Below are 27,482 nucleotides of genomic sequence, written 5' to 3' on the forward strand. Positions count from 1 at the left end.
TCTCTCCGACTGTTATGTGAGGTCATATGGTCTCCCAGACCTTTCCAGTATGGATGTTCATTGGTTTTCATGAAGGCCCATTTCATTACTAGTTGAGCTTCACTAAAGGCTGAAACCTTGCCTACTGTAAGCCTTCACCTGTTAAGTATAATACTCCCCTCTGGAGCAACCAGGAGTTGTCTACTCCCTTTTATACATGGCACTGCTCGACATACTTGAAAACAGTCATAATCTCAAAAGACAGTCCTCTTGTTTTGCAAGTGAAATGATCTCCATCCTTTTATTCTTATTCTAAACAGGCCTAGCAGGAACTTTCCTGGTAGTCCAGTGGCTAAGACTCCATGCTCTCAATGCAGGGGGCCAGCGTTCAGTCTGTGGTCAAGGAACTAGATCCCACATGCCACAGCTAAGTGTCCATAGGTCACAACTAAAGATCTTGCCTGCGGCAACTAAGACCCTGAGTAACCAACCAAATATTTTAAAAATAAGTAAATAAAAATCCTAGCAGGTTTTACGTAGTCTTTAGTAGAGACTGGGGACTTGGTGACCACTGGCTCCCTGAGGGCCCAGACCACCATCTCCAAAGGGTGGGAGGAGGAGGAAGAGGGATAGACTGGGAATTTGGGGTTGGCAGATGCAAACTATTACATTTAGAATGGATAAACAACAAGGTCCTCCTGTATAGTGCAGGGAACTACATTCAAACTAGGTATCTGGAAAATACCTAGGCCCAAGAAGACCAACTATGGGGAGTTAGAGTCCAGCTAGTTCACAAGCCTTGAAGGACACCTCCAGAGGCTCCAGGAAGGAGGCATGTCAGAAGCCCCTCCTGATGGAAGGCTCCGAGGCCTCGTGTAATCACCTCATCAGCGCTGTCTCCCTGAGGGGTTGTCTCATCCCCAGGCTTGGGCGATCCCAGGTCGAAGCTCTTCCGACCATCTCGTACTTTCTTCTGCTTCTTGATGTTTCCGTCTGCTTTCCCACTGTTAAGCCGGCGCACGGGACTCGTCAGCCACTTCTTCAGGGTGTTGGTGGAACGCTTGGGCCCAGGGGAGCTGTGGATGGAGTTCAGGGAGGGTTGGGCCTGCAGGTTGGCCACGGACTCGGACTTGCCTCCGTTTTCACTTGAGGAATGAGAGTACGCATCTGAAAGAACAGATAGATAGGGCTGGGTCAGGACACTTAAGGTAGGCTGCCAGCCTGGGAATACGAGAGCTCAGCCTCAGGAAACAGGGCACAAGGCAGAATGTCAAGGCCAGCTGCAGATCCTGGTCAAGGAAACCCGCTTATTATCAGATGGTAATAGCTAACACTCAATCCACAGGTGCTGTGGATACAGTAGTAGTAGAAGACAAAGACCCCTGCCTTCATGGGGGAAAAAAAAAAAATCAAGCCTCTAAGTGAGATTCATCAACTGATACCAATGTCATAAAGCGCTGATGAGTATTCTAAAGTTGTATAAGACAGATTTTATTTTCAAACCCCTTATCTAGTTACATACACAGAGAGAGAAACAGAGAGAGTGAGAAAGACAAGAGCCAAAGAGCATGACAGAACACGCAAAATAAAGATAAATGCACAAAGCAGTATATGATTAATTGCCAAAGGGCTGGCATGGACTCTAGATGATAAAGAAACAGAGTTCAGGGGAGGGTCAGATCAGTGTAGGCAGCAAGACTGGTCTGAAAAGCTTTAATGGAAAAGATGTGTCTGAATAGAAGGGAAGGAATTCCAAAAGGGGGAGATGGCAGGAACAAAAGCACAGAGGCAGGAAAATGGAAAAATAAGATAACACAGCCCTTAAGTAGATCCTTTAAATGAAATACAGATTAACGGAGAAAGAAAAACTGGACAGAAAGAAGAGTGAAAACATTTAATAATAAACTAGAGGAGTATGAACTTTATTGTGAGACTCTACTGGGAAATGGGGTGATAAAAAGGGCTTTTGTTTTTTAATTAATTTGGTAAATACATGTAACATAGCCCTGGGAAGAAGATTAGAATCCAGAAGGCCACACTAGGACGCAGGGAGGACAAAAGAAAGAATGTGAGGCATTTCAAAGCAGGATGTGATAGGGCTAGTATCTGGATGACACATCAAAGGTGAGTTGTCTCTTTTGTGCTGCTGCTTCTCAATGGCAAAAGGTCTTGGGAGAACACTTGACCAGTTTCACCTCACCCCTGATGGGCCCTCTTACCCTGGTACCAGTTTGCATGCTGGTATTTAAACAGAGTATTGCTGTGACTTTTCACATCCACTTGTTTCAAACACCAAATCATCTTTTCCTATAATGACTTTATCTGAGACCCAGACTAGAGGTCTAACCTGGCCTTGGAGGCCCTACAGCCTAGACCTGCCCAATACATTCAATATAAAGCCTTAAAGTGAATCAGTTCTTTTGCCAATAGAGAGCTGCCTCCAGCTTCTATAACTGGTAGATCTCATCGGCACCGAGCTCAGGCTCTTGACCCTGTGGGAACTTCCTTAGCTATGGTCAGAGTTCTGTGCATACTCTGGAAAACAACGGCAGAATATCTGCATGTAGAAGCATTAAAAATTGAGCTCCTAAAGCCCCTTGGTATGAAGGAACATTCAGAGGGTTGCTCAGCTCAGGGACTATGTGGGGATTGACTGGCTTGGTTGACGTCCCTTTAAGGACAAAGTTGTAATCTAATCTCAGAGAATTCTGTGTTGGCTGTGGTCTTGGTTGTGTTGACATTATTTCTGAAGTGTTTGGTATGGGTCAAACTCTTGTTCTCAGAAGCCTGGGTGATAAACATCTCAGAAGCACTGGTAGTGAGCCTCTTATCTTTCTGTTGATAAGCTGCAGAGGCTTTCCATTCACCATACCCATGTGATACCACAAGGCTCTGTTAAATCCAAGCCTTCAAAACTTAGATATCAGCATATGTTATGTCAGCAGAGCTAGAGGCCCAGCCACATTAATTGTGCCTGGTATTACTATGCAGACAGATGATGAATACATTTTCTGTTCCATGGCAAACCATAGGCTGGCTTTGAGATTCAAGAATGCAAATTTTGACTGACCATTCTTCTTCTCTGTCATCTGGTTCTGCTTTAGTGCATTCTGCACAGATTAGTACCAAGTGGACAGATTACAAAGTACAAATAAAAATCAAGAGTATCCTCACTTTTGTTTCAAGTTTATTCTGTATAAACAATTAGGGCCATTCAACCACAGCCCACATAAAAGAGAATTCAAGAATTGGAAGCAATCTCTAATTTGTCATCTACAGTTAGGGTCCTGTATTGAGACAGGGCTACCTCTAAATCATTTTGAATGCAAAAGAATATGGCATCATTTAGTCTCAAATTTATACTTAGTTTATTGCTACTTTAAAGAATAATTGGGATGTGATGCTCATCCTGTCTTTGAAAAATGGATGCAATGAGCTGTTTGAGAATTTATTCTAGTACCTTTCCAGGCACAACAGTTAACTGACTGATTTGTAACAACTACAACAGTAATACTGTTATCTCATCAAATCTTCCCAAGCTGAGACAGGTATTATTTAGCAGGATTATCATTTTAGGAAATAAAGTGTTCCAAGAAACCAAGGGTCAGTGTTGGTAAGTGGCAGAGAAGTAAAATTTATACCTAGATCTGACTCCACTGCACATATATTTAATCTTAGTCCAACATTTGTGCTTATGCCATGTATTCTTTTAGCCTAATTATTTTAAAAAGGAACATCAAGTTGCTAGTCTATGCAACATTAATATAAATATACATTTATATATAATTTATATGTTACAATGTTTCAATGATGAAAACAATCTCAGTCTCACTAATTTTACAGATAAGGCAAGGAAAGCTTGTATTTGGGAAATCCATGGTCACAGATCAGTTAGTCATAGAGCTAGGACCAGAATCCAGGCACCTCTACACCTTTCCAGGGTTCTGAACCAATGCTTCCTCTTTAGCCTTGAGGCATTAAAAACTGCCTCATAAGGTTGGTATCTGGCTTTAAGTCACTGGGAAGACAGGTAATGTGCAGGTAATAAAGTTCCTTGGCATGTCCATCCTTTCTAGATCAGGAAAAAAAATATTCTGAGGTTGATTTTACTATGAGATCTTTTTAAGACAGAGAAAAATATATAGAAAAAAATTAACATCCAGGTACTCCAGTACTCTTGCCTGGAAAATCCCATGGATGGAGGAGCCTGGTAGGCTACAGTCCATGGGGTCGCTAAGAGTCAGACATGACTGAGCGACTTCACTTTCACTTTTCCCTTTCATGCACTGGAGAAGGAAATGGCAACCCACTCCAGTGTTCTTGCCTGGAGAATCCCAGGGACGACGGAGCCTGGTGGGCTGCCATCTATGGGGTCGCACAGAGTCGGACACGACTGAAGCGACTTAGCAGCAGCAGCAGCAACCTACCACCTAGATAAGTCTAGACATTTTTTTTTGCCATATTTGCTTGTTTTTTAAATCTTTCTTTTAATTGAACTATAGTTGATTTCCAAAGTTATGTTGGTTTTAGGTGTATAGCAAAGTGATTCAGTTACATATACGTGTGTGTGTATATATATATACATGTTTTTTCAGATTCTTCACTATTATAGGTTATTATAAGATGTTGAATATAGTTACCTGTGCTATACAGTAAATCCTTCTTGTTTATCTAATTTATATACAGTAGTGAGTGAAAGTCGCTCAGTCATGTCCAACTCTTTGCAACCCCATGGACTGTACAGTCCAGGGTATTCTCCAGGTCAGAACACTGGAGTGGGTAGCCTTTCCCTTTTCCAGGGGAATCTTCCCAACCAGGGATCGAATCCAGGTCTCCCACACTGCAGGCGGATTCTTTACCAGGTGAGACACAAGGGAAGCCCATGTAGCCCATATACAGTAGTGTGTATATGTTAATCCCAAACTCCCAATTTATCCTTCCCCCCCTTTCCCCTTTGGTAATCATCAACTTGTTTGCTATGTCTGGAGTCTGTTTCCATTTTGTAAATAAGTTCATTTATATCATTTAAGATTGCATATGTTAAGTGATACACTATGGTATTTGTCTTTGACTTACTTCACTTAAAATGATAATCTCGAGGTCTATCCATGTTGCTGCCAATGGCATTATGTCATTCTTTTTTATGGATTAGTAATATTCCATTATATGTATAAGGTGTGTGTGTGTGTGTATACAGATACACACACTACATCTTCTTTATTGATTCATCTGTTGATGGACATTTAGGTTGCTCCCATGTCTTAGCTATTAAAAATAGTGCTGCTATAAACATTGGGGAGCACGTATCTTTTCAAATTAGAGTTTTCTTTGGATATCTGCCTAGGAATTAGATCACTGGATCATATGATAATTCTATTTTTAGTTTTTTAAGGAATCTCCATATCATTCTCCATAGTAGCTGCACCAATGTATATTTCTAACAACAGTGTAGAGGGTTCCTTCTTCTCCACATCTTCTCTAGCACATGTGATTTCTAGACTTTTTGATGATCGCCATTCTGATCAGTGTGAAATGATACTTCATTGTAGTTTTGATTTGCATTTCTCTAATAATTAGCAATATTGAACACCTCTTCATGTGGCTGGCTGTTGCCCATCTGTATGTCTTTGGAGAAATGTCTATTTAGGTCTTCTGGCCATTTTTTGATTGGGTTGTTTTTTTTTTTTTAATATTAAGCTGTATGAGATGTTTGTATATTTTGGAGATTAATCCCTTGTTGGTAGCATTGTTCATAAGTATTTTCTCCCAGTTCATAGTTGTCTTTTCTGTTTATGGTTTCCTTTGTTGTGCCAAAGCTTTTAAGTTTAATTAGGTTCCATTTGTTTATTTTTGCTTTTGTTTCTGTTACTCTAGGGTAGAGAGCCAAAAAAAATTATGTCAAAGAGTAGTATGTACCTACATTTCCTCTAGGAGTTTTATAGTACTGTATTTGGTCTTATGTTTAGGTCTTTCATTCATTTTGAGTTTATTTTTGTATATAGATAACGTTCTAATTTAATTCCCTAGCCACTTCTCCAAACTGCCCAATTTCTTCCTTAATATCTAAGAAAAGTAGACATGATGCATGGTCACAGAACACATTCCAAAGCTTCACTGATGACTAGAGAATTCTTGACACCAACATTCATCTCTTAATGATATTCTGTTAAAAAAGAAGACGCTTTCAGTATAATTGGCATAATTTTCCTGCCTTGATTATATGATTCAAGAATAATCTACTGGTGCCTACTTAATGGATGGCAACAGAGAGATGGCAGCACTGCACAGACATTCAGGCCTCTGTTTCTTCATCCATAAAGTGGACAGATTAGACACAATGCATTCAAAATCTTGCCCTACCACTGCATTGCTCTGTGATTCTGGGCCAATTACTTGATCTCTGTCTATCTCAGTTTTCTCATCAGTAAATGAAGATAACATTAGTATCAACCCTATAGGGTTGTTATTAGGATTAAGGGGTAAACATTTGTGAAGTGCTTATAACAAATGTTATACTTCCACTGGAAGTACCACCTAGGTTAAATAAAAAGTAATAAACCCATAACTATCTCCCCTAGTTCCATGTCTGTGATTCTACTCTGTATCGTCCTTCACTACATCTGTATGTTCTTCTAAAGGCTAGACTAGATAACGTAAGGCCATTTTTAACCTCGTGCTATGCCTCATGATAACAAAGAAAAACTTAGGGCTACCAGTTGCTATTCTGTGCTATTCTCCCTCTCCACTTGGAATAACTTACAATCAATGCTTGAAATCTCACTGGAGAATAAGGAGTCACACATCCTTGGGCTACCAGGTCATTGCTGTCCGCCTTCCCACCATTAAGAAGTTTAAGCAGTACAGGTTACTCCCTGGAGATGACACATGCCCTTTTCTCCACAGGGTATCCCTCAGAATAGGAGCTTCTGATGAGCTTGATGACCAGGCAGCTGAATGGCTGTAAATATTAGGGTCTCAGATAACATCATGGGGTTGGAATAAACATATCAACATTACTGGTCTAAGCCTTGAGAGAAAGGTTCCATAATTTTAGGTATTCAAGAATCATGTTTCTAAGCACCACAGGAGATGAGAGCTGTCTGCTTGACATAATGATGAAAATTGGAATAAAGCCCATGAGAGTTTACATACTTGAACACATCCTAATAAGTCCACTGTCTATGTTGTACATTCTTTTAGTTGGGTAACCTTTCATTATTAACCAAAATATAAGATATTTGTATACAACATGGGTAGTGACTGAATATACTAGAAATTTTGTTCACTTATAAATTAAATTTTCTTCCTGAAATGTTTTGCCTCATATTTATTTCACTTTTAATGTTACACCTAAAAAAGAAAAGCTTCTACTCTTTTTTTGCTCTGGTGTAAATTTTGCAAAACTATTCCGAAAGAATACATTGTGTACAAGTCACCAAAGAATGCAAATTTAGGATACAGCTGTAGCCACAGATCTGTCATCTGCCAGTTTTCTAATCACAAAATACTGGTTCAGTTTTCTTTCCACTGATCTCAAAGTGAGTTGAAAGTGAAGGACCACAACTCCTAGACAAAAACAAGGCAGTTCTATTAGTTTTGTGTGTTTAATAGCCCCAAATACCATGAATGGTGTCCTTAGAAGGGCGAGGCTGGGACCCCAGAGTACACACATGTACAGATGGCACCCAAGGTTTTCATGGATTACGAGTGCCCCAGATGCATAACTCACTAAGCTGGCCCACCATTTTATACACCGACTTCACAGGCACAACTCAAGAAGGAAAACTCATTTCAATCTAGTCTTCTGCAGTTCAGTGACGGTATTCAATCACATCCCAAAGGCAAATGTGATTCATATTACATATACACAGTATGTAATTCTGGAGAAGGAAATGGCAACCCACTCCAGTATTCTTGCCTGGAGAATCCCAGGGATGGGGGAGCCTGGTGGGCTGCCGTCTATGGGGTCGCACAGTGTCGGACACGACTGAAGCGACTTAGCAGCAGCAGCAGTATGTAATTCACATACTGTATTATGTAACTGCTAAAAGATTTGGGGTCTAGTTGTTCTTTATTAGTCATACGTCATCACCCACCCTCTAGATGGACAATAGGTCTATAAAATTCTTCCTGGTATTCATCATAATATTGTTTTGGAAGTTTTGACTCCAGTAGCTGAAATCAGAAGAAATCACAAAGATTCCTACAAACATTCAGTTCAGTTCAGTCACTCAGTCGTGTCCGACTCTTTGCGACCCCATGAACCGCAACACACCAGGCCTCCCTGTCCATCACCAATGCCCAGAGTTTACCCAAACTCATGTCCATTGAGTTGGTGATGCCATCCAACCATCTCATCCTCTGTTGTCTCCTTCTCCTCTAGCCTTCAATCTTTCCCAACATCAGGGTCTTTTCAAATGAGTCAGCTCTTCATGTCAGGTGGCCAAAATATTGGAGTTTCAGCTTCAACATCAGTCCTTCCAATGAACACCCAGGACTGATTTCCTTTAGGATGGACTGGTTGGATCTCCTTGCAGTCCAAGGGACTCTCAAGAGTCTTTTCCAACACCACAGTTCAAAAGCATAAATTCTTCGGCGCTCAGCTTTCTTTATAGTCCAACTCTCACATCCATACATTACTACTGGAAAAACCATAGCCTTGACTAGACGGACCTTTGTTGACAAAGTAATGTCTCTGTTTTTTAATATGCTGCCTAGGTTGGTCATAACTTTCCTTCCAAGGAATAAGTGTCTTTTAATTTCATGGCTGCAATCACTATCTGCAGTGATTTTGGAGCCCGAAAAAATAAAGTCAGCCACTGTTTTCACTGTTTCCCCATCTACTGGCCATGAAGTGATAGGACCGGATGCCATGATTTTAGTTTTCTGAATGTTGAGCTTTAAGCCAACTTTTTCACTCTCCTCTCCCACTTTCATCAAGAGGCTCTTTAGTTCTTCTTCACTTTCTGCCATAAGGGTGGTGTCATCTGCATATCTGAGGTTACTGATATTTCTCCCGGCAATCTTGAGTCCAGCTTGTGCTTCCTCCAGCCCAGCATTTCTCATGATGTAGTCTGCATATAAGTTAAATAAGCAGGGTGACAATATACAGCCTTGACGTACTCCTTTTCCTATTTGGAACCAGTCTGTTGTTCCATGTCCAGTTCTAACTGTTGCTTCCTGACCTGCATACAGGGTTTCTCATTCAGTTCAGTTCAGTCGCTCAGTCGTGTCCGACTCTTTGAGACCCCATGAATTGCAGCACGCCAGGCCTCTCTGTCCATCACCAACTCCCAGAGTCTACCCAAACCCATGTCCATCGAGTCGGTGATGCCATCCAACCATCTCATCCTCTGTCATCCCCTTCTCCTCCCGCCCCCAATCTTACCCAGCATCAGGGTCTTTTCCAATGAGTCAACCCTTCGCATGAGGTGGCCAAAGTATTGGAGTTTCAGCTTCAACATCAGACCTTCCAATGAACACCCAGGATTGATCTCTTTTAGGATGGATTGATTGGATCTCCTTGCAGTCCAAGGGACTCTCAAGAGTCTTCTCCAACACCACAGTTCAAAAGCATCAATTCTGCAGCGCTCAGCTTTCTTCACTGTCCAACTCTCACATCCATACATGACCACTGGAAAAACCATAGCCTTGACTAGACGGACTTTTGTTGGCAAAGTAATGTCTCTGCTTTTAAATATGCTATCTAGGTTGGCCATAACCTTCCTTCCAAGGAGTAAGCGTCTTTTAATTTCATGGCTGCAGTCACCATCAGATATTTACAAAAAAGTCCTTTAAACTCCTGTTATTTTGTCTTCCTTCAGCTCCAATGATACAAGAATAATTGTAAACTCATTCTTATTGCTCTCAATGGCTTGAGTTATATATAATGTGAATGCATTCAAATACATCTGTCTATAGAGATTACATATGCCCAAACATTTCTGTTTTCTTTGGCTTTCTATAAATAATTTACTTAATATAAAAATCAGAAGTATCATACCCTCTTTTTTTCACAGTGGAAATTGCACATCTAGAGAAGGGTGTATGATGGGAAGGTCAACGGTGAAATTCTCTGGGTAATAAATTCATAAATTCAATTGTTTATAAGCACGGAGAGCACAAAACCTACAGTATTAGTGTATCCTTCATGATACAACAGAAGGGCCCTGGTAGGTCTTTCAGCAGAATGTTTAGCAAAAATAGTCTCCTGGTTGCACTTTCAAATGAGGTCCCGAGGCAAGGCATCACCAGTTCCTTATATGGTTGACTTTCTTGAAAACCACTTCGTTGCCCATCTTGGTGTCTGGGCCACTTGGTAGCAGAGGAAAGCTGCTACGGTGACAGCAATAGGACATGTGGGAGTGGGAGAATCAGCCTAGTCCAAAAACTAGGAAACTTGTTGCCCTTGGCAATTGCTCCTACCACAACCTTAGACTAAAGCTGGCAAACAGCCTGGCTCAGGATATTCCTTCCCTCACCTCTTACCCTGATTCAAGTCCCAAATGCATAGTGGAAGCCCCTGCTTCCTGCTTATTAAGTCATAGCTTTTACACACTTAGTTCAGGAATTTCTTCTCCAATGAGTCCCTTGCCAACTTATCATTCGTCACCACTCTACTCAGGCTATTTTTATGCTTTTTAAAATACATTTTGAACATTCAGATCTCTATGATTTATAATATCTGTCTTATTTTTCTCATTATACTAAAAATACAAAAGTGAAGGTCCACTCTGAGCCTCAAAAGCACATGGCTTTGGGCTCTATGTTTTTAAAAAATTTTTTTTAATTTTATATTGGAGTATAGTTGACTGTACTAGCTTCCCAGATGGCGCTAGTGGTAAAGAACCTGCCTGCCAGTGCAGGAGACATAAGAGACTCGGGTTCGATCCTTGGGCCGGGAAGATTCTCTGCAGAAGGGAATGGCAACCCACTCCAATATTCTTGCCTGGAGAATCCCATGGACAGAGAAGTCTTGTGGGCTACAGTCCATGGGGTCACAGAGTTGGAAGTGACTTAGCACACGTGATTGACTAACAATATTGTGTTAAGTTTCTGCGCTCTCTCTTACTTACTTTCTATTTATTGGTCCCCTTCTCTTCCCTGCTGGTCCTATCCTGGGAGCATGTGCACAGAGATCTGAACCACAGGGACAATTCCAAATCCAGTGGCATCCATATAGGGCAGGAATCCTTTTATCTTCAAAGCCCACTGGGACGTTAGCTCTTCATATCGGAATCTTCTCCAACAGACAAAACAATCTCCACGAGCGTGAAAAGTCAGCACCCCTGGCTCTAATATAGATGAATTCTTTGGAGTTCTGTTCTAATTCAGTCCAGATCTCCATTGACTACTGCTGGTTGCTTCAGTGCCCTGTCCCCACACTTTCCACCTTGACTTCTGGCAGGATGCCACTGGATGCAGAGTAAAATAAAATTTCCAACTGCTCACTGTCAGGTTTCCTTGGCCTCAGTTTCACCTGTGTAATCTTCTCTCTGAGCCAGAGGCAGAGGGAGGAGAGACATCAAAGGGAACTGAGTCCATATCCCCCAACTCCCCCACCCCAGACAAGCATCTACTTCTGCTTTATTGACTACACCAAAACCTTTGACTGTGTGGATCACAACAAACTGTGGAAAATTCTGAAAGAGATGCGAACACTAGACCACCTTACCTGCCTCCTGAGAAATCTGTATGCAGGTCAAGAAGCAACAGTTGGAACTGCACATGGAACAATGGACTAGTTCCAAATTGGGAAAGGAGTACATCAAGGGTGTATATTGTCTCCCTGCTTATTTAACTTATATGCAGAGTACATCATGCAAAATTCCGGGCTAGATAAAGCACAAGCTACAATCAAGATTGCCAGGAGAAATATCAATAACCTCAGATATGCAGATGACACCACTCTTATGGCAGAAAGTAAAGAGGAACTAAAGAGCCTGTGGATGAAAGTGAAAGAGGAGAGTGAAAAAGATGGCTAACAACTGAACATTCAGAAAACTAAGATCATGGCATCTGGTCCCATCACTTCACGGCAAATAGATGGGGAAACAATGGAAACAGTGACAGACTTTATTTTCTTGGGCTCCAAAATCACTGCAGATGGTGACTACAGCCACAAAATTAAAAGACACTTGCTCCTTGGAAGAAAAGCTATGACCAACCTAGACAGCATATTAAAAAGCAGAGACATTACTTTGCCAACAAAGGTCTGTCTAGTCAAAGCTATGGTTTTTCCAGTAGTCATATATGGATGTGAGAGTTGGATCATAAAGAAAGCTGAGCACCAAAGAATTGATGCTTTTGAACTGTAGTGTTGGAGAAGACTCTTGAGAGTCCCTTGGACTGCAAGGAGATCAAACCACTCCATCCTAAAGGAAATTAGTCCTGAATATTCATTGGAAGGACTGATGCTGAAGCTGAAGCTCCAATACTTTGGCCACCTGATGCGAAGAACTGACTCATTGGAAAAGACCCTGATGCTGGGAAAGGCTGAAGACAGGGGACAACAGAGGATGAGACAGTTGGATGGCATCACCGACTCAATTGGACAAGAGTTTGAGCAAGCTCCAGGAGCTGGTGATGGACAGGGAAGCCTGGTGTACTGTAGTAAATGGAGTCGCAAAGAATTGGACATGATTGAGTGACTGAACTGAACTGAAACATGCTACACCATGGCTGTCACAGGCTATAATACTGGCTCATGTGATTAACTATTCCCCCTAGTTGGCTCTGGAAGTTAAGGGCTAAGAATTCTGAAGCTTGACACACCAGATCAGGCAAAAGTCAGTGAACACAGCTCTACTTCTGTTCCAAGAGCAAATATTCTAGATATTATTTCCATCTATATTATTTTATCTCTGAGACTTGTTCACAGCCTCTGGAGAGGAAATGCACATTTTTTTTTTCTAAACTGTGGGCTAGGGAACTCTCCTAAAAGGCTTCTGAATGGTTTAAAATATCACTACCAAAAGAATGTGGTAAAACTTCCCTAAACTGAGACCGAAGAAAGGATAAAACCTAAATACAGAGTTACTAGTATGAAACCTATTGGTGTCAAACTATATATTAGTCTAAAACCTAAATACAGAATTTTTGTTCAAGTAATGGTTTCTAGTTGTAATAGGGCAACAAGAATCAGCAGATCAGTAGGAACCAAGGTCACCTGGGATCTGTTTTCTTCTATAAACATATCATGAGCACAAGGAAGTCTTCTAGGTACGACACCAGCACCTGTCAGGTCCCAAGGCTGGGGAAGGTGTCTTCTTCTGGCTTCTCCTCATAGGCCATCCTTCCAAGTGCCATGCCTGGCAAGGAAGCCAAACTCTCCCGGCAAAGAAGGGCCACTCCTGAGTCCAGGATGTGTCCACACCACTGCTTTCTCCTGAGCCTTCAAATAAGCTCTCAGGTGGGCTTCCCTGCTGGCTCAGATGGTAAAGAATCTGCCTGCAATGAGGGAGACCTGGGTTTGATCTCTAGGTTGGGAAGATCCCCTGGAGGAGGGCATGGCAACCCACTCCAGTATTCTTGCCTGGAGAATCTCCAGGGACAGAGGAGCCTGGCGGGCTACAGCCTATGGGGTTGCAAAGAGTCGGACACGACTGAGTGACTAAGCACACACACACACACAGGTTAAATGTAAGCTCTCTAAAATAGCCTTACCGTATTACCTAACATGGTAACATTTCCCACTTTTCCGAATGTGTGAACATAAACAAGTTCAGCTTCAGTAATACACATAAAGCCTCAAAATGACATTATGTAAGTTACTGTATTTAACTGAAGACTCTCAGGGAATGACCAAGACTATCTTTCAGTTTTTCTGTCCTGCAAGCAGATTCTTCATTCACAAAAATTTCTGCAAGGATATTTCTCTTCCTATTCCTGTTGTCACTGGCGTAATTCAGAGATTTTAACTTTAACTTGCTTTAACTATGTGTTAATAACAACCTCCAAACTGGTCTCTCTGAAGCTACTCTTTTTCTCTTATCTATTCGATATCTCTCTACTATGAGAACAATTCTATCGCTTTGGTCAAGTCCCCATTTAAAACTTGACTAACAAAGTCTTAACTTAGCCTGCCATTTAAGGTACTCCATGGTCAGGCCCGAGCTCACATTTCCAGCTCTCTGAGCTTCCACTCTTTGATAATCCAAGGTTCTCAAACTGTGGTCCCCAGACCAGCAAGATAACTATCATCTGGGTACACATTAGAAATGCAAAATCTTGGGTCCCGCTCCTGAGGTACCAGATGAGAAATTATGGGGGTGGCCCAGTACTCTTGTGTTCTAAACAAGCCCTGCAAGTAATTTTGATATATGTTAAGGTTTAGAAACAACTATCCTATATCAGCCATCTGCTTTCAGCTAATTATTCAGTTCACTGCATTTCTCTTTGCTCAAACCATTCTGCAGCCTCTCGGCTTGTCTAAAGCCTACCTAGGAGTTCTCAGGTGACTAAGCCCAGCATAATTCTCCTGTTTTTCTGGGAGTATCTCTCATACCATTCATTTGGCACTGATAAATGCTTGTTTATGTACTTTACCTCCCTAACTCTAAGGAATGTCCTTGAGGACAGAGATGTCCTCCATCTTTATATCTCGCAGAAACCCTTCGGTTACAGAGGTGCTCATTAAATAGCTGGTGATGAATAGCTAAGGACAAAGCAAAAGAATTCATTGGAGTCTGATAATTTTTAGACCCAGAAGCCTCTAAGAAAAGGTTGTTCAGACCTCTAACACCTCTAGGAAATGTTGCTGAGGTGCTCATCTCTTAAACTTAGCAATCTGACTATCCATGTAGGCTAGTGCTTCCTGTTCCTTATGATGTTCAAAGTGTCACCCAATCAATTCAGATGGGTTAAAGAAATTACCCGTTTCCTTTCTGCAGGACTTCTAGGAAACTTTAATATGTTAATTAACATGCTCATGTAGATGACTCTTCAAAGGGAATATTTACCAAATCCTAGTAATATGTTATAGAAAGCAGGGTTGTTAGCACCCATCTTGGCTATTATTCCATCTCAGACTGGAATACAAAAGGTGAACTGGATTCCTGAGGATGGTATCCTGAAAACAGGGTTGACAGTCAAACTCAAAACCTCCTATGAACACCAAAGCAAGAGATAAGTTACAGTCCAGACCAGTTATTTTTGGCTATGTGCTATCACATCAGAGTCTACACAGGAGCCAGTGGGAAGCCTGACCTGGATTCAACTTATAATATGCCCTTCAGTAGTAACCTTAACCAGAGGTAACCATGCCTTTGGTTTAATTACAGAGGGGGAGAGAAAGAGCTAAGCAGGGTGCTGCTGGAACATTAAGACTTTAATTATGTGCTACTTAACTGAAAATGTCACAATGGAAATTCTCCTAGGGAACCTGAGGCAAGAGGAGGGAACTACATATCGGAGGAAGTAACAGGTGGTCAATGATTGGGTTTTCAGGGTCCTTTTTTTGGAAACTACATTTTGTGTGTGTGTGTTGGGGGGGTGGGGAGTGTAGGAAAGAAACTGTTAAGATTTAGGGTTTCTAGGAATTAATACAACTTGAGACCCTGCAGTCTTAGTCTGGCCCTGTCTTTCCTAAGGACCTGTGCCAAGTGAGTTTTCCTCTAGGGCCTTGCTACTTGGCTTGGAAAAAAGCAGCAGGCAAATAAGACTGTGTTCAGTCTGGGCCTCCCAACCAAGCCCAGCCTCTCTGTCTACATTCTCCCCTATGTACTTCATTCAGCAGTGCCCTCATGGTCCTCCCTGGCCTCTTTGGGCCCAGAGCACAGATGTATGCTAAGGGTACACTAAGGAAATGTGTCCTCAGGTTGATAAATTCACGAATATCAACCTAGGGTTGAGTTCACGAGTATGATCCCATTGGCGTCATTTCTTTAAAAATTATTTAAACATAATTTCAGATATAGAGAAAAGTGCCAAGATCTTGTACAAAGTATTCTTAAATCTCCTTCACCCAGATTTCCCAACTAATAACACTCTACCACTTGCTTTTTCTTTTCTTTCTCTTTCCAAACTGTTGAGAATAAGTTACAGAGAAGATTCCCCTATATCCCTAAATACTTCAGTGTTGTTAGTTGCTCAGTTGTGTCTGACTCTTTGTGGCCCCATGGACTGGACCCCTCCAGGCTACTCTGTCTATGGAATTCTCTAGGCAAGAATACTGGAGTGGGTTGCCATGCTCTCCTCCAGGGGATCTTCCCCATCCAGGGATCAAAGCCAGGTCTCCTGCATTGCAGGCAGATTCTTTACCATCTGAGCCACCAAGGAACATTGATACTCTACTTTGCTTAAATGTTGCCAATCATTCCTATAACATGTTTTATGGAAAAAGGTCTTATCTTTCATGACTTGGACATTTTTTATGAGTATAGGGTAGTTATTTTGTAGAATATTCCCTCAAATGGGGTTTGCTGGATGCTTCCTTAACATTAGAGTGAGCATTTTGGCAGGAATAGTCCTGAACATGATGCACCCTTATCAGGAGGTGCCTAATATCTATTAGATCCAATTCTGGTGATGTTAACTCCAATCTCCTAGTTAAGATGAGATCTGTTCCTGGCACAATTTTCTAATCCATCAAGTTAAACTGCAGATATGCTTAGTCCTGGTGTTTTCAAAGTCTGGTATAAACGAACTATAAATGATATTTGAACATAATTCCTAGGTAAAATACTCAATTCCACTCATGAAACAATTTCCTGATCACAAATGTTGTTGTTGTTCAGTTGCTAAGTCATGTCTGACTCTTTACAACCCCATGGACTGCTGCATGCCAGCCTCCTTTGTCCTCTACCATCTCCCAGAGTTTGCTCAAATTCCTGTTCATTGAGTCAGTGATGCTATCTAACATCTCATCCTCAAGAACCCCATGTATATATGATGACAAGAACCCCATGTCATGCATGATGACAAATATGAGAGAATAATTTTCTGTTCCACTGAAAACAGACTGAACAATGTATAATGAAAATAGTGATTTTTGCTAAAGGCTAGAACTAGATTTTGTTAAAATTTTGTAAGTTGTGCTTTATTTGACATGCCATTTAAAACTGATTTTAGCCTTGTGGGTATATAAAACCAGTCAAGCTGAAGTTTCCACATGAAACTCACATTCCTAAATGGGCCCAGGAGTTCGTTCTGTGGCTGCTGCTGCTAAGTCGCTTCAGTCGTGTCCGACTCTGTGCGACCCCATGGACAGCAGCCCACCAGGCTCCTCTGTCTCTGGGATTCTCCAGGCAAGAATACTGGAGTGGGTTGCCATTTCCTTCTCCAGGAGTTCCTTCTATTGATCTTGAAATTGTCCCTCAAAATGACATTGGGGGTTTTGTGAAGAGGCAAAAAATTCTGACTAGCTCTGTTGATTGTTTTCAATATAAGTACAGAAATATTATCACGACAAAGAGCGTTGGTTGCTCTAGTCTTGAGTGTGTGAACTGACCAGCTGAGAAAGCCAGAGACTAAAGAATGGAAACACGATTCTAAGATATTGGTAGACAGCAAGCCATTTCTGTCTTCGTAAGTCAGACTTAAGAGTGTTAACCTGTGGGAGAAATGGCAAGTGAGTGATGAGAGAATGATCCTTGAGAACCTTAGCTGGCCCCAGGGGCACAGGTAAAGCTAGGCAGGGGCTATGTTGGGAACATACAATGGGAACCCTGGAAGGGTCACTTCCTAATTATACCACTTAGATTATTTGCATAACTGCGTTCAGGAACTTTAACAGGCATTCCCTGCCTTTCAGGCAGATGAGACAAGCTGACACCTTGTCCTCTAGCCACGAGCTGGTTCTTGAGACTTACCAGTAGTATTTCAACTTCCCTTCTATCAGCAAAAACATCCAAAGTGCCCACTGGGCTGCTAGAGAACAGAGCACTTACTCATACAGGGCAGGGGCCAAAGCTCAGATGTCCTTGGGGATTAGTAGGCAAGATAAACATGAGAAGAATTCAGATATCGGACAATCAAGAGAGGCATGGAGTGGGCAACATGGAGAGTGCAAGTCTGCTAGGGACATTCATATTCATGTTTTAAGAAAGAATCCAAACACTCTGCTGCCAAATAACCACACACCTGGGACCAAAGGCCCAAAGGCTGCTACTCTGCCATGACCACCCAGTGGTGACAAAGCCATCTCCTCATTACTACAGCTGGAACCCCCAGCTTCTTGATCATTAATGACTGGGGCAGGGTATTGTCCAGTGCCCCCGATATCCTGGAGATAGCCTCTGCAAGAAAAATTACAATTGGACTATTTCCCTAAGAATGTCTCTTTCCTAGAAGACTACCTAGATGCTGCCCTACTATGAGGGCTCTTTTATTCCTTAAGAGCCCTGGGTCCTGTAGGCTCAATTTATATTTGAAGATAAGGTTTTATTATTCTTTCATTCAACAAATGTCTACTGAATGCTGTCTATATGCCCAGTACAGTTCTCGATTCTGGGCAACACCCGTGAAGAAGACAAAGCCCCTGACATTAGGAAGTTGATTCCAGCTGGGGATGGCGGCGGGGTCAGAAAATAAACTAAGAAATGAATTAGAAAAATTTCCAATACTCTCGAGCAGCATTTACAGAATTAAACCGGCTAATGGGTTAGAGAGGTCCCGCATAACTTCTTCAGAGTGAACAGCTGGTGACAGTCTGAGAAGTACGCTGAGACCTGAATGATAAGATAGTACCAGTCATGTAAAGATGAGGAGAAGACCTTCTGTCAAGGGTACAGCCTGGGCAGAAATTCTAAGGCAGAAAAGAGTTTGGAATGCTCAAGATACCTGCAGGAAGTTCATGTGGCTGGAACAGGGTTGGTGGGTGATCCTCGTCCATGGGATTTCCCAGGCAAGTACACCGGGGAGGGTTGTCATTTCCTTCTCCAGGAGATCTTCCTGACCCAGGGTCAAACCTGCATCTCCTGCACTGCAGGCAAATTCTTTACCACTAAGCCACCTGGGAAGCCCCACTTTTAAGAGTACAAACATAAATACATGTACATGAAATTTCAAATGATACCATAGAAGATTATAGGGTAAAATGTACTCCGTTCCTAATTCCTTTCCTACTCCCCCTTACCCCAATTCTACTCTTCTACCTTTTTAGCAACCATAGTGTGTATAGTGTGTAGCTCTCAGACTAATATCCATGTGTACAGACAAAAGCACAAAGCAGTTCAGATTATACAGCTGACTGTTTCTATACATTTTTTAGATTGTGGGAGATCCTCCCATGTTTGTGTTTCCTTCTTTGTTTTAGTGGTTGCACAGTATTCCACAATAAAACTGTACCACAACCAATCCCCTGTTGAAAACCATGCTGCTGTCCATCTTCTTGTTGGTTATTAACAAAAACTGCCACTGAGCATCCTGGGACAAATGGAGAACTTCTTTATGGTATACTCCTGTAAGTGGCTTAATAAAGACATACACATGTTAAGTGTTTAAAGATGCTGTGAAATGGCTCTCCAAAAAGACTGCTGCTGCTTCTGGTAAGTCACTTAAGTTGTGTCCGACTCTGTGCGACCCTATGGACAGCAGCCCACCAGGCTCCTCTGTCCACAGGATTCTCTAGGCAAGAATACTGGAGAGGGTTGCCATTTCCTTCTCCCCAGAAAAAGTATATCAATTTATATTCCTACCAGTGTATGACTGTCTATTTCCCCCATTCTTACCATTAATTTTGTTCACCTGAAGGGTTAAAATTTCTTATTTTTATTTCTATTTCTCTGATTTCTACTGTTACTATCTTTTCCAAAAGTTTACTTTTTTAGTTCTCCTTTTTACCTTGGCCCATTTTCCTATTGGGTTGTTGCCTTTTTTCTTATTGATTTCCAAGAACTCTTTATACATTCTAGATATTAATCTTTTGTCTAATATATAGATTGCAAGTATTTTCTCTCATCCTATTGTTTGTCTTAACTTCCTTTAGAGTGTCTATTAAATTCACCTGAAATCTATCTGGAATTAATTTTTATGTAGAATGTAATTTGAAGACATAATTTACCTTACTATTTAAAAAAAAATTTTTTTTTGGCCATGCTGAGCAGTATGCGAGATCTTAGGTTCTTGACCAGAGATCAAACCAGTTCTCCATGCAATGGAGTGTGGAGTCTTAACCACTGGGTTGCCAAGGAAGTCCCCTCACCTACTCTAGCATTAGGAAAAATATTTTAAACTTCAAAAGAACGTGTTTTCTATTTATCTCATAAGCTTCCATATTTTATAAATCAAAATCATGGACTTTTTTTTAGCAGATAGGACTTTGAGAAAAGATTAAGCAGCAGCCTTACCCCACATCTCACAGCCTGAGTGTCTGCATGCCCCATGCATGCCCCACCCTGTGCAGGCACCAAGCTTGCCAGACTCATGAGAAGCAGAGCTCAGGCTCTGGCTCTCGGGGCAGTTTCCGTGCTTCTCTGGGTCACATGTCAACAGTAAGGTTCCCCATTGAAGAGATGATACACTCCAGTCTAAATATTGCAGAAGGCCCAAGTTTAAGGACCTAGGAATGCCCATATGAGGACATTATAGTCACTACTTCAAATCACAATTTCCCCCATGCAAACAGTCCAATAAATGTGATTTTACTTATGTTTTAAGTTTCAATATATTTAGGTTCAATAAGTAGTTACAATGAATGCATGAACATAATAAATCAAACGTTTAAATTATTTGCGATGGGGATAACATGAGTCAGCAGGGCACTGAGATGATAAAGAGGGTTAAAGTCAACAAGAAGTAGATTTTCCAGTAAAGCCTCATGAGAGATGCTAGAAGCTGTAGCAAGAATAACATGCTGAGGGGGTGTGTTTAGGGGAGGAGGGAATCCCAGTCATGTGTGATGGAGAGCTGGGGTGGAAGGGTAGGGAGTGGTGGAGGTGGGGCCAACTGCCACTCCTTTCTTGGATGTTTTGACATATCACACTGCCACGGGTGAAGCACAGAGGCTGAAAAACACCTGTGAGTGAATACGCATCTTTATTAAATATATGAACCAAAAAACCCTAAGCTACTGAAACTCTATAACTGGGAGTCAAAAACTGATGCAGCACCTGTAGTCACTGCAGCTCAGTGGGGTGGTCACAAAGAGCCATCTGCACTGTTCCATCCAAACCTCCCAGTGACTGTGGCCATGGATATGGTAGACAGCTGACTAGGTTAGAGATCAGGTAGAGCCAGGACAAGGAGAAGCTGCACTTGCCACCCTGCCCCCATCAACCCCAAGAACCACAAGGGCAGGTGGAAAAAAGAGTCTAGGGACCTGCTTGACATAAAATCTACCATTTTAACCATGTAAGTGTACAACAATGTTGTGCAACCATCACCATCATCCACCTTTACATTCTGTGTGTTCTCTACTGAGACCTTACAATATGACAAACACTCTAATCATTTTATTTCCAGTCTTGTGTAAGGCTTGCAACACTGCACATGTATAGGTGCTAGTATGATGCCCATTTGATACCAAGGATGTGGCATAGAGAGGTTAAGTCCTTTCTAGCAGGTTGCAGAGGTGCTAAGTGACAGAGCCAGTATTTAGGGTAGGTATGCAGGACTCTAAAATCTACACTCTTACGGTTTTGAGCCTCATTTGGATGAAGGACCACGGTATAAGTGAGAGTGAAAATGTCTTAATGCACCTATTATCTGCACACACAAAAATGAATTTTAAAATTTCTAGTGCAAATTGCAAGTAGGAAAATCTGAACTATTTCTAACCCCAAAGAATGGAAATTGCACAGTACTCATTCTATTTAGTAGGATAATGTAAGGATCATAAAAATATTTATAGGGCTTTCATAAGCTCATTTGCAAATTACATCTCCCAAACCTATTTTCTACCATTAAGCACCTCACCTTTCAATTCTACTATCACAAAGTTGTGCAGAAACAACTTCTGTGGTTCAAGACTAGCAATAGAGCCCAACAGTGGCACCAGGAGTGGCTTGCCACAGCCCTGTGGGTGACCCTCATACTCCCACTCTGGAGAACACACTGTTCAAAGCATAGCGAAAGCCTGAAAAATGGAAAAGCAATCTTGATAAGACTATTTTTTTTGTCCTTACCATGAGTTTTTTGTGTTTGCCACCCATGCGTCTCTTAATTGTTTCAGGAAAGAGATCTCTTAGTAGTAGGATCCCAGTCCAGAGCACACCACCCAGAACCACATGTGTGAGTTGAAGTTGTTCATCTGCCTTATCCTGGTGATGCTGTGAGAAAGACCTGCTCAAAGACCATTGGGTCCCATCTGAGAGCAGGTTTTCCTACCTTGTATGATGTATTATTCCAGGGGATGGGAAAGGCTTAGGAGGGGGGTGATCCATAGATAGAAACCCTGAGGTAAAAAAACCCCAAAACAACCTTTATTTCCCTTTAACTCTCGTCAAGTTCAAAGTCAAATAAGGCAACTTTTAGTTTAAAGCAAAGGAATCTGACAGGCTAGCAGAGGGGAATACTGACTTTCTTTGAGACAGAATCCCACAGTTAGGATACACATTTTCAATATCTATGCTAAGGAACAGCAGAGATGGATATTCCATTCCAAACACTGGCTGGGTTGGGACTTCCCTAGTAGTCCAGTGGTTAAGAATCCTCCTTGCAATGTAGGGGATGTGGGTTCGATCCCTGGTCAGGGAACTATGATACCACATACTGTGGAGTTACTGAGTCCATACACCCTCAACGAAGATCCCATGTGCCACAGCTAAGACCCAATGCAGTCAAATTAAAAGAAAAAACTTGGCTGGGTCCACCACACAGGTCAGACTCAGCTGGGCCTGTAGGCAGCTCTCCTGTGGGGGAGGCGACCCCTGAACAGTCCAGGGCCCGTGGGCAGAGACAGGCACAGGAAGGAAGAAGGGATGGCGGACACTGCAGGGAGAGCTACACTTTCAGTTACTCAAGTTAACAGGGGGCTCTAGAGGTGAAGGCAATGGCAACCCACTCCAGTACTCTTGCCTGGCGAATCCCATGGACGGAGGAGCCTGATAGGCTGCAGTCCACGGGGTCGCGAGGAGTCGGACACGACTGAGCGACTTCACTTTCACTTTCCGCTTTCATGCATTGGAGAAGGAAATGGCAACCCACTCCAGTGTTCTTGCCTGGAGAATCCCAGGGATGGTGGAGCCTGGTGGGCTGCCGTCTATGGGGTCGCACAGAGTCGGACACGACTGAAGCGACTTAGCAGCAGCAGCAGCTACAGGTGAAATCTAATGGTCTCACTAGGAGAGGTCTGTGAACCCTATGGAAGAATTCAGGAATGTCAACACAAGGGAGCAGGAAATTAATCACAGTCAATCACAGGCTGCCCTTGCTACCAGGAGAAGGCAGGTGGAACACACAGGGTTCTGGGAGGGCTGTGATGACTAGAAACAGCCTCCCTGAGAGAGTTGATACTATTTTAAGAGACAAACAAGAGTGACTGTGGTTAAAGATAATCACAGTCAGATGTTGGCAAAAGTAGACAAACATTCTAGGCCTCTGCTATTTAGGGAATAATAGTGTGTGCACGCGTGCGTGCGTGTGTGTGTGTGTGTGTGTGTGTGTGTGTGTGTGTGTACCAGGCAATACTTAGGTTAACAGCTTTGGCAGCACAGAGTTTATATATGCAAATAAAAGTAATACCCTGCAAGAAAAAGCTGCTTCTGGAACTGCAAACCTATCCCATAGTTTCAGAACACAATATGGAACTGTACCAAATTCCAGCACAGTAATAAAAAATATAGAACTTGATACAAGGATCAGAATCAAGCTGGGCAGGCAGCAGGGTAAGTGGGAGACAGAGTAGAACAATGAGAAGAAACCAGGACTCAATTTATTAACCACATGCTCTTGGGAAAATTGTTTCATCTGTCTGAGCTCCAGTCTTCTCATATGTGAAATGTGTAGGCTGACTCCCCAGGGAACAACAAAGGGGAAGCTGTAGTAGCACCTGGTAAATCATTTCCACAGACACTACCTTTCATTCCCGGACCCTACCTCTTTCCCCATGCTATTTCCTTTGCCCAGCTTCCTGGATGAAGAGTATCTCTCCTGACCCTTCAAGACCCACTCCCCATGTTACCTCTTCACAAGGCCTTCCCTGCACACAACCTTACTTTTCCAGAACAGCTGCTGGTGCTGTCCTCTGAGCATGCCCAACAGAGGCAGAGGGACTTCATTTGTCCTTCAACTCACTGCACTTTCTCATTAGACCAAGGGGCCTACAGGTCAACAGAGAGGATATCTGCCAGCTGCCTCCCCAGCACCCACTTCTTTCTTTCCCCTTCACAGGAGCACCTCAGATTTCCCAGCTTTGTGAGCTGAAACCCTGTCCCTGCTCAATCTCCAGCCCCACCCCCACCTCAGGGGTAGGTCCTAAAATAACTGGAATATTTTATTCTCTGGGCCATGGGGATTAAGTCAAAGATGATCACATGCCTGACTCCACACAGGCCCAAAGAAAATCAATTTTAGAGACTTTTTATTTCCTCTTTCTCACTGAACATGAGGGTCTGTGAGTTTCATTATTGGTAAAAGTAATTTAAATCTAACCACTAATATATTCATTTAATAACCAAAATGTCAAGTTTCTTTGTTTAAAAGTGATAAATGCGATTTCTAAATACAAGAAGCTCTGACTGGCTGCTGATGACAGAGAGAACATTTCTGAGCCATAAATGGAAGATCAGATATGTACCAGAGCACAGCAGCTAACTGCAGTAATTAAAGGAACACATCCAAAATGATCAACTTTGGACATGAATACAGGATAACGGCACAAACTAAACAAATAAATATAAAGGTTGTTAGAGATAACCTGCTGAGAAAGTGCTTAAGAACCCAACACACTGGCCTCCAGGTGTAGGGAGGAGACCTTTATAACTCTTAAGAAAAACTAGCACCCTGAATCAGCCCTAGGGCCCACAAGTTCAGCAACTTATTTTGAAAATGTACACTCCCAGGGATCAAAAATTTGGCAAAAAGGCCATTAATCAGAGGTCTAATAAGTTTCAGATCTGCTTTCCTGGAAAGCTTTGAAAAATGTTCACTAATCCTCCATCCCACAATGGTCCATCTCAAATTACTGCCCTATAAGACAGAGAAATATAATGAGAAAGAATATGATTGTTCATAAGCTAGCATTTACAGAGTGCAGTCTATGAGCCAGAAAACCAAGACTATATTAGGAGATATACTCCAGTAAATACCTGTATTTTCCCAAGTATAAAGATGAAAAAATTAGCATAAAGAAGTAACTAGACTAAAGCAGTATAGTAAATTCTAATGACAGGATGGAAACTCAGTCTGACCCCTCTAACTCACACTTCCCTTAGAGACCTGAGCTCAAAAGAGAATTGCCCTCAAAATCCTTCTTGTTTACTTACAGAAAGTGACAGATGAGCACAAGATAGCTAAATGGCCCATGTTCCCTTCTGAGTCAAGTCCCTGTTTGTAAGACTAACTGGACATTGTTACAAAGTGCTAGAATCACAGCTCCAGGAGCTTTGTGATCTGGTTCTCCTCGCAAGTACAAGCTGGGGCATTTTGGAAAGACACACTCCATGTAGCCTCTCCAAACCTGCCTCTGTTTGTTAGAGATCAAACAGAAAAATAAGACTGCCCTATTTGAGTCACAATCTGATACCATTCTAAAAATGTCACATACGTACATATAAATTTTATGGTGTAGGATGCTAATCATGACTATAAACACCAATTGGAGGTGTGACTAAATTATAATAAGAAATATTTTACAAACTAAACCAATTTCAATCCTTTGCATTTATACATTTTTAGTATAAAAATGCGCAAAGCTATTCCAGTATTATGGACACTGTCTCTGGTCCTGTCTCTGAGATATGTACATAAAAAGACACAAACCCAACAAAGATACACTCCAGACAACAAAACCAGGGTGGAAATCTATCTAATACAACGTGCAGATTGTATCTCATGAACCCGGGATTGGTGACTTTGGAATAAGAGGCAAGAGTGAGCACGTAACTGTGGCATAATGCTTGGCAGGAAACCATGGTAATTGCAAATCCAGGTGAGTTATGTTGCTGATTCTTTGCAATGGGAAGAAACCAAGAGGGTGGAGAATTTAGCTGACTTTCTCCAGGGACCCAGCCAAGACTGGATAAACTCCAATTGTCACCTGGGATGGCTATACCTCTCCCTACCCTGAACTCCTCCTCTTCTCCCCTCCTGCTCTGGCCTTTGGAGAAGGCTTGCACACACCGTTGAGGACAGATCAGCTCTGTTTTGCTCTTGCAGCCCAAGCTTACATATGCTGGCAGAAGGTCACAGCTAAATTTAGACCTGACCATCTCACTGGGAAGGAGCTGGGAAGCTGGCTGTTTGAGGAGATCCACAGACACTCTGGGAGAAGTGGCTGATTACACTCCAAGTGGAAGCACTATTTGGTGGTCAAGACATAAGCTAAATTGGGAAGGGGGTATAATTTTCAAACCAAAGCACAAAGAAACAGGGACTTAAAAATTAGATAGACTGCAAAAAACTCAAAAGGTTACTGAGGTCTTCTGTTTTCACACAGAATTCAAGTAAACAAATAGAAATGCCTGTTTTTTAAACCCTTTTGTGAAATGGGAACTGGAAAGAGTCTCAGAAGCCATCGAGTACAATGTCCAGCATGTTGCTGAGTCAAGTCTACAACACTACTGAAGATGGTCACTCCTACTAAGCTGAAAACTGTCCTCACACGTGAGGGGGGCGTATCCCTACAGGAGGTGGCAGCTGTGGATGGTTAACGCCCCAGAGCAGAAACTAGAGCCAGGGGCAGGGGTGGGGAAGCCCAGGGTGGGTGGGCAGCGGTGAGTGGGAATTTAGCCCTTTTCTCTGGATCCCAGTTTCAAAGTATGGAGGAAAAGGACAGCTCCCTAGGACTCAGGTCATGAATTAGGAAGTGAGGACCTCACCAGTAATCCTTTGTGGACACTGTAGAGGTTCCCCAGGTGCTTGTGGACCAAAGAATGGCACATGAGCTCTTGAAGCAAGCCAGTGTCAAGTAAGGCGACCTCCAAAAACTATCTGGCTTTATGCCTCTTTTACTTTACTTCCCTCTGTTTTCCCATGATAGTGAGCAAAACTTTTGCAAAAGACTCTTTTAAATGAGGCTTGGAATGCAAATAATACATACTTGGGGACCAGAAGAATGGTAGTAACAAAACTTTTAGTACTTATGTCAGTTTCTCCTCAAGTTCCCTATTGCCCAGTGTAAATTCTACCTCCTTCTCTCTCCCTCTCACCCAGGCCTGGCTTTGGATCAACCTTGACCTTCCATCAGGCCTAGAAGGCCAAGGCCTCATGACACGTCTAAAGAAGGTCCCCAGTATCGCCTGGCCTCCCCTGGAGACCCCAGGACGGTGGAACAGATCCTGACTTGGTCAGGATGAGTGAGACCTAACCCTCAGCTCCAGCGTCTAGGAATTCAGCTGTGACTTCACAGTGGTAAAGTTCCCCCAGGATCCCTCTAGACATTTAGAAACACCAGATGCAAGCGG

The 27,482-nt window shown here is 42.3% G+C and overlaps 1 protein-coding gene across 5 annotated transcripts in view; it reads right to left on the reverse strand.

Annotated features, from left to right (window-relative positions):
* Nucleotides 1–27,482, reverse strand: part of KALRN (kalirin RhoGEF kinase) — a 683,494-nt gene that overhangs the window by 77,154 nt on the left and 578,858 nt on the right. For all 5 annotated transcript variants that reach the window (XM_081571703.1, XM_081571704.1, XM_081571705.1 and 2 more), the window contains one exon: nt 863–1,146. In XM_081571703.1, coding sequence (XP_081427829.1) covers nt 863–1,146 — 284 coding nt within the window. The remainder of the gene's footprint in view (nt 1–862; nt 1,147–27,482) is intronic.

Source organism: Giraffa tippelskirchi, chromosome 2 (genome assembly GCF_054371585.1).
Source record: "Giraffa tippelskirchi isolate mGirTip1 chromosome 2, T2T-mGirTip1v1.2.pri, whole genome shotgun sequence".
In the NCBI taxonomy this organism is placed as follows: Eukaryota; Metazoa; Chordata; class Mammalia; order Artiodactyla; family Giraffidae; genus Giraffa; species Giraffa tippelskirchi.